This window comes from Micromesistius poutassou (assembly GCF_964030765.1).
Source record: "Micromesistius poutassou genome assembly, contig: SCAFFOLD_5163, whole genome shotgun sequence".
NCBI lineage: Eukaryota > Metazoa > Chordata > Actinopteri > Gadiformes > Gadidae > Micromesistius > Micromesistius poutassou.
This window is the reverse complement of record NW_028179587.1, coordinates 1-7,652: the sequence shown is the minus strand read 5'-3', so window position 1 is coordinate 7,652 and position 7,652 is coordinate 1. Positions and strand designations below refer to the sequence as shown.

Here is a 7,652-nt window from a genome sequence, read left to right as displayed (position 1 = left end):
ATCTGCGGTCTGTTCAGAAAGAGCGCCTTCAACAATAGGCTCACACTAATGAGACGCCACTGTCAAGAAACCCTAAATTATTTAACAACGCTTTTTTTTTTTTTTCAATTTAAAAAAATGTAATGTTAACAATGATTAGAAATTCGGTCGAGAAAACCTCAATTAATTAACAACGCTAATGTTTTAATTTTTTTTTGTTTATCAATTGAAAAAATGTAATGATTAAAAAGTATCATAAACATACCGGTATATATTCATGATAAAGCAGGCTCGGCTCCAGGGCACTAGGTGGCGCTGTGTTTTCCTGCGCAGGAGCCTGAATAAACCTCCGCGGGTGACGCGGGTCTTTCCTTCCGGCTCCGGTCCCTAACCAAGTGCAAAGGTAAAGAGATACCCGGCATTGTAATCCTAAAATATCTTAAACATCGTATGTTATATTAAATTATACTTTCCACCGTGTGGTATATTGTGTGTATCATGTACAAACCCGGTCGTATTTCCCGACTAAACTCCCCGTACCGTCCGATATGATGATATTGCTGGGAGCGTATTCCCCACTATACTGGTGGTGGAGCCGCTGTCCATCTTAGTCAGTTTGATTTTCAATGTGTATAACGTCAACTTGTGGTTCTGTTAACAACGTTGAACGCATCTTTTAGTTTGCTCGTCGTTTCTTTATTAAATCAAAACCATGTTATCAGCCAAAGTTTTACACTAGTATCCTAAACGGCGATCAGGCTAGCGCGCTAGGAAGTGTAATGTGATAACCAGGAGTATCATGTAGCGGCTAGGCTACATCCAGACCATCTCTAACGCTGTCCTCCCGAACAGATGCTGATGCCCAAGAAGAATCGCATTGCGATCTATGAGCTCCTCTTCAAGGAGGGCGTCATGGTGGCCAAGAAAGACGTCCACCTGGCCAAGCACCCCGAGCTGACCGAGAAGAACGTCCCCAACCTCCATGTGATGAAGGCTATGCTGGTGAGTTTATTGGGATGTGTGGGGTCTGAACATCACTGGCATGCTTTAATGTGTCCCGTAAACCGAGTTGGTCTAGAAAAAGGTAGCCTGAATCATAGGAAGGGGCCTGGGCGTCGTGCATTGCTCATCTTCTTTCTGGCAAAAATATGTAGTCAACTTTTTGGGCCATCACCTGTGTATACCCCTGAGTGGATGCTAGTATTGCAGTAGCTCTTGAAGAATGTGCACTGTACGGTCAGTTGTGTAGGTCTATTCCACACATTTGTGTGGAATGTATAAAGGTTGTACAACATGGGTCTCTATGTCAGCACTTGGGTGCAAGATTCTGCCGTGGCGATTCACACTAGTCTGTCAAAAATAACAAATTTAGTGTAATCTGGTGATGTGGAATTGTCACTGAAATGAACTGCTAAGCGGCCATTATCCCTTTTGGAAAGGTGTGTGTAACCCACGGCGATGGCCTTTTTGCGCTAAACGGGCGATGTAGAGACCCAGGGTGTATCGTCAGCTATCGGCCACATAAGTTTAATTTGACCTAGTTTGTTGATGCAACCCTTCCACCAAGTGCTCCCAGGGGTAAACGTATGCTGACTGAGCTTCCTCTCCTCAGTCCCTGAAGTCGTGCGGGTACGTCAAGGAGCAGTTTGCCTGGCGCCACTTCTACTGGTACCTGACCAACGAGGGCATCCAGTACCTGAGAGACTTCCTCCACCTCCCCCCAGAGATCGTACCCGCAACCCTGCGTCGCCAGACTCGCCCCGACACCGCGAGGCCCAGGCCCAAGGGTACGTTCTCGATGGTGCACGTATATGCAGTTATGTTACTGCAACTTGAGTGAGGCTGAGGGGATTCAAAGCTCAAGTGACTGATGGTTTATTGGGTTGGGCTGTTCTACCAGCAGAAATGTACTGGGTTCGATACTCTTAAGATCCAGTCTACCTGTAGGCCTCCAAGAGCAAGGTTCCTTACCCCTCCCCCCACCTTGATGACCTATACCTTCAATCCACTAAGTCGCTTTGGATAAATTGGCCTGCTGGGTCAATGGTGAAAAAGTGGGCACTTGCACATGATGCAACATTTTTGAGTATAGTTGAACACTAGATCATTGTCTTTGCCGTGAGAATCCTATTCCACATGCCATTGTCCAAAGCACATACGAGTTGGCATGTTTTTATTGTAGCTGGATTTACACTGGGGGGCTCAGTCATTCATTCACTGTAGGCCTGCTGAGTGGGGGCATTCCAGAGGGAACTCCACACACACATTTTTACACTCGCACACATGTGAAAGGACATTGAAGTGGTTTGAATGGCTGAACACTTAGTTTATAACGTGAAGTTCTTAAAATGAAATTTGGCTTCAACTGCTGTAGCTTTTTCTTCCCAGCCCAATATCTGACATATTTATAGGGACTTATGCTTAATTGGTTTTACATTTTTATATGGTAAACTAACTTGACAGTCTAGCTCTTCTCCCCCCCTGGATGGTGCAACTTACCACACCCCAGCTAGCGGGGTGGTTGTAATTCCAGACATTTGTCTTGGTTGAGTTAAACTGTTCTTAAACCCTCTGCGTAGTCTCCATGCACTCTCATGCTTGCCTTGTGACTGCTTTTCAGGAATGGAGGGAGAGAGGCCGGCACGCCTCAACCGTGGAGAGGCTGACAGAGACAACTACAGACGTTCTGCTGCCCCCCGTACGTACAACCACTGCTGCTCACTGTAGCCCCACCTTTATGGCTCTATTACAGATGTATCTGTATGGGTGTACATGTTTGCCGATGTGAAACCTGTAGAAATAATTTTAAAATCATTCATTGAGTAACCTATTTATAAATCCTCCACTTAGGTGGTTGAACTTCCTAAAGAGTTAATTGAGCACATCCACGTAAACCCATGTTTTAAAACTGCTTTACATCATGTTCTGTGTGAGTCAGTAGCTCCTCTGCCCAGTTCATTGGTTCCTTTAGCTCGTGATGTTGCTTTGTCCTGAGGCATTGCTGGAGGGTGAGCAGCGAGACCCAAAGAGCTAGGATACCACAACATATATCGACCAACATCTATATTTGAATATCGGCCGATATTGCGGCTATTTTTGACTCTATTATATTGACATCGGCTCCTAAAATTCAGTATGGTTTGGTCTCTGCTTCTCACTCAAGAACCAGCTTTTCTTGTAAAACATTGCTTCAGTAATCACAAGTGTGTCCCAAATTGGCCCACTTTTCTTTTTCTTCAAACTAAGCACCAAGGCAAAGTAAAGGGCCACTGCCTAGCGGTAAAACCATGCATATTCATGGGCCCAGAGGCAGCATGTGCGCTCATTAGCCCCCGTTAGGTAAGAGCACTCGGTTGGTGTGTTGTACTAAGTGTTGTTGTTTTTTTGTTCACAGCTGGCGCTGACAAGAAGGCTGAGGCAGGAGCTGGAGCTGCAACAGAGTTCCAGTTTGTAAGTAACATGTTTTGAGCCTTCAAGTTAAATCTTTCCCTGAGCACTCACTGATCCCTGAGTTTGTATTTATTGGGTTCTTTCTCTTTTCCAGAGAGGTGGATTCGGGCGTGGCCGAGGACAGCAGCAGCCTCCTCAGTAATCTGCTGTTTTACTTTCTGTACAATAAAACGTCAAAAACAACATGCTGGCTTCACTGGTTCTCTCCGGGGGGGGGGGGGTGGCCGTACTCTGGGAATACTTTAAGATTATGAGCCATAGTCTAAATGCCTCTGGGAATGAATGTACTAATCCTAGTTTAAGAATTCTTGATGCTGAAACTGGGAATTCAAAGTTTAATAAACAAACTCACTCGAGTGGTTGTCTAATGGCATGGCGATTACTTAAATGGTAAATAACACATTGGATAACCTGTCTGAAAATAATTTCTAAGGAGCTATGGGGGTCTGATGTCACTTAAGTGATGCTAATGCAGCTTGCCTACACCATCTTACTGGAAAATTGACTTTTCAATAAAAGGTGATTCCCACCAGGTGTGAGCAATTACAAGCTGTTAGAAAGTGCCCTTTCCTGTGTTTTAGTGACATCAAAAGTGGTCCACTTATGCCGCTTTTCCACCGCCAGTACCGACTCGACTCGCCACGCCTTATTTGCGTTTCCATTGGCAAAAAAAGTACCTGGTACCTAGTACCGGGTACTTTTTTTTAGTACTACCTTCGTCGAGGTTCCATGCCAGCGGAGTAGGTACTTTTGTGTGACGTAAACAGGCTGCTGGTAACTGATTGGCCAGCGGCTGTAAATGGGAATATTCACTCAAGTTAAGTTGTGTCCGGCGTGGTTGGAGTCCACGAACCCGCTCCCGAGGGGGACACTGATCAGCGTTTCGCCGTGTGTGTCGCTCCTTTCCCGGGGCTAGAGTTAGGCTGCGCGTCGTTATGTGTGTCGGGCGTGGTTGTGTGTGTCCGGCGTGGCTGGAGTCCACGGACCGGCGTTTCGCTGTTTCGTTTCAGTGTCGTTCCTTTCCTAGGGCTCGAGTTTCGCCTCTATCAACGTTACCGTATGACAATAGACGCGCAGTCATTGCGCTTTTTATTTTATTTTATTTCCCATCATAACCTTTCCCGGGAATCAGGAAATAGTCTTGATCAGATTCAGATTTCCCGGGAATCGCGTCTCCCGTGATTAAAACCTAATGACGACCCGCCCATGGTGGAGAGGTTCTTTTCTACGACCCGCCCACATTGAAGAGGTACTTTTTTAGATGGAAACGCAACCAAACCGAGTCGAGTCGAGTTGGTACTGGCGGTGGAAAAGCGGCACTAGATGTATGCTGGATAGATCCACCCAGTGGACTGTAGCAAACGTTGCTCATCTATCCATTTAGGTGGACACTCCCACTTTTGATGTCACTAAAACACAGGTAAAGGCAGATTTACAAACTTATTGTAATGGATAATCAATCACACCTGGTGGCATATCACCCCTTAACTATATGGATATGCTTATTACCTGGTCTTTAGCCGATGAATTGAAGACATCAGTCCTGGATCTAACCAGAATTGCCAAATGATTAATGGACCAGTTGGTCCCAGAATGAAAGCAGGCATGTATGTGAAATACTGGTGTTTATTTGTTGGCACATGTATATTACAATCTTCAGTCTTATCACTGGTTTACTCCACAGAAAAAAGTCCAGTGATGCATACCTTGTAGAACAATTACACACACATGTAACTTCAAGGCTGAGCTCCATCAGAACAAGTGCTTTGAGGGATTTGATTAGATCTTCGCAGCTTGCTTAGGGGTAGTAATTAAAGGAGAGCTAATGAGCGAAATCACTCGGTATCAAAACATCTATGCTGAATTTTTACTTCATGAAAGTCTCCTTTAATTTACAATTTGTAGTACTCAATGTTGACGTTAGATGGCGCCAGCGGGTTGTCATTTTACCGCTGCGTGTTTGAGGGCGGGGGAACCATGGTTCAATGTCCTCAGTCATATCCTCCATTTCAAATATGAGAACAGAAAATGTTTCATTTGAATAAATCAGGAACCGGGAGAAAGAAGGAACTGTTCTGACTAAGTCTTACATCATCACCCTCCTCCCCAAATAAAAAAACATTTGGGACACTTAATTTACAATTTCATGAATAAGTTACAGAAGTTAAAGTAGTAAATGTCACTTGTTGATGTTATTGTTGAAAAGCCCTCACATTCAGTTTGCTATTATAACAGTAATAAGTTTGTCAAGACCAACATCTAGTCAGGCAGGATGGAAGGCTTGAAGACCCCCGTCCCACCGTCACCAACGTAGTTTCACCACCTTACCACATAAAGGGAGGTTGAGCTGTTTGCAGGTAAACCAAAGACTTTGAACACCACACCTTGTCCGCTCAGCGATAAAAGTACCTCTAAAGGTCAAAGATTCAAGATCAGTGAAAGGCATTTTCACAACAGAGATAAGAACTTCCTCTGCCTTTTCAAATACATTGATCGACCTGGATGGATTGAATATGGGACTTTAGCAGAGAGGTCCGGTAAGCAATTAGTAGATCACTATTCTGTCAGATTAAGTTTCTCCCATTAACCCTGAATTGGTGACAGAGCCAAAATAGCTTTGGAGTCATAGGAGGTCGACACTGGCCTGGCCAATGAGGATCAGGATATACAGGACAGACAAGTTGTTCAGCCAATCTGATTACAGATTTGAAAGGGTCATATTCCTGGGCCTCTTTCTCCTCTCAAAAAGGGATATCAAATTCATTGGTTTAAATTTGGATTCATAGATCTACTTTGGTTTGGGAAATTCTCAAAAGGAGTACATTTACTTCTTTTATTAAATAGGCTCCTCCCTTCACCCCAGAAGCTTGCGACATTCCTTGTTCTTAAGCCAACTTTTATTTTGAAAAGGTCTTGGAAAAGGCCTCACCTCAAACCTCATCGCCTCATCAACGTTGCTCCGAATAGAAAAGGTCGAGCCAACGTGTGGCGGAGCCCGACTGAAACACCATGTTGCACTCACAGACGTCTGTCTTTTTAGTACTCGTCTTTGATCTATACAGAAATTAACAATTTACAGTAAAAACGTCTTGCATGCTATCTACAACGCCTCCAGGTTCACAGTATCACGCCGGCCGCGTCCGACGACACAGGCCGGCGTTAAGAGAAGTCAGCCGGACATGAGAGAGAGAGAGCGAGGGAAAACAAAAACAAACTATCGTCCAAAAAAAAAAAAGAAGCATTTTACATGTTAAAAACAACAAAAAAAAGTCTCAAACTGTACATATCGCTGCCTGTTCTGCATCTCAACAAAGACAGCGCCTTTACGTCACTTTCCATTCTCAAGCAGGTGTTTTTAGTCTTAGTTTTTTTCTTCTTTTCGTTTTTTAAAGGATGCAGATTAAATACTTCATGATGAAAAAACAAAAACAGACCATAAAAGTGCCCACAAAAAACAACAACATTTAAAAACCACCGGATCTAGGTGTGCCGCAAGGGGGCACAGTGAATGTAAACAATCGCTACTAACCAAACTGAATGGGAAGAGTATAATTAGAGGAAAACAACAAGGGCACGACGACAAAGTGATATGTGCTGAATTTAGAACTGATAAACCCACGGTGTCTGTGTGACGCAGGCGGCCCCACCATACGGAACAAGTCTACCTCGCTTCCAGGACTGAACCAACATCCCCTGAAGGGTGGGGGGGTGTGAGAAGAGAAGGCCCCTATTTGCCCAGGTGTGACGTTACGGAGCATGGGCAGTCCGTTTCAAAATCAACCCCCTAGTGACATCACAAATGGAAGTGATCCAGCTGCGTGGTGATTGGCTCACGCTACAGTCGACCCGGGTGAACCCTTCCACTTGTGATGTCACAGGGAGGGGTTTGAACGGTGCATGGGTGGGTGCCCCACCTGGGGTTAAATAAAACAGGGTGCTCTCCGAAGAGAATGGCGGTGCTGAAAGAAGGGGTGGAGTTACATTCACCCCCGCCCCCCCCTCTCCGTATACACAGGGGTACAGTATTCAGGGGTGAACCTGTAGTGTTTGGCTGGTGTTCCCCACCAGATATGGAGAAACATACTTGACACAATCAAAATGTAATAAAAAAATAAAATAAAAAAAATGCAAGGGGGCCCAAATCATTCTGGTCTGAGAGACAGAAATATGAAATGAAGGAGATGAATCAAAAACACACAGACAGAGAGACAGACAGAGAGAGA

General features: G+C 44.7%; 1 protein-coding gene across 1 annotated transcript; it reads left to right on the top strand.

The window, feature by feature from the left end:
- Window positions 1-317: 317 nt before the first annotated feature.
- On the top strand, window positions 318-3,612 carry LOC311372683 (small ribosomal subunit protein eS10-like). The gene is made up of 6 exons (XM_084489648.1): window positions 318-382; window positions 832-981; window positions 1,592-1,766; window positions 2,600-2,677; window positions 3,374-3,429; window positions 3,524-3,612. Exons 2-6 carry the CDS (start codon window positions 832-834, stop codon window positions 3,569-3,571), a joined length of 507 nt encoding a protein of 168 aa, XP_084345774.1. The 5' UTR covers window positions 318-382; the 3' UTR covers window positions 3,572-3,612.
- Window positions 3,613-7,652: the final 4,040 nt, after the last annotated feature.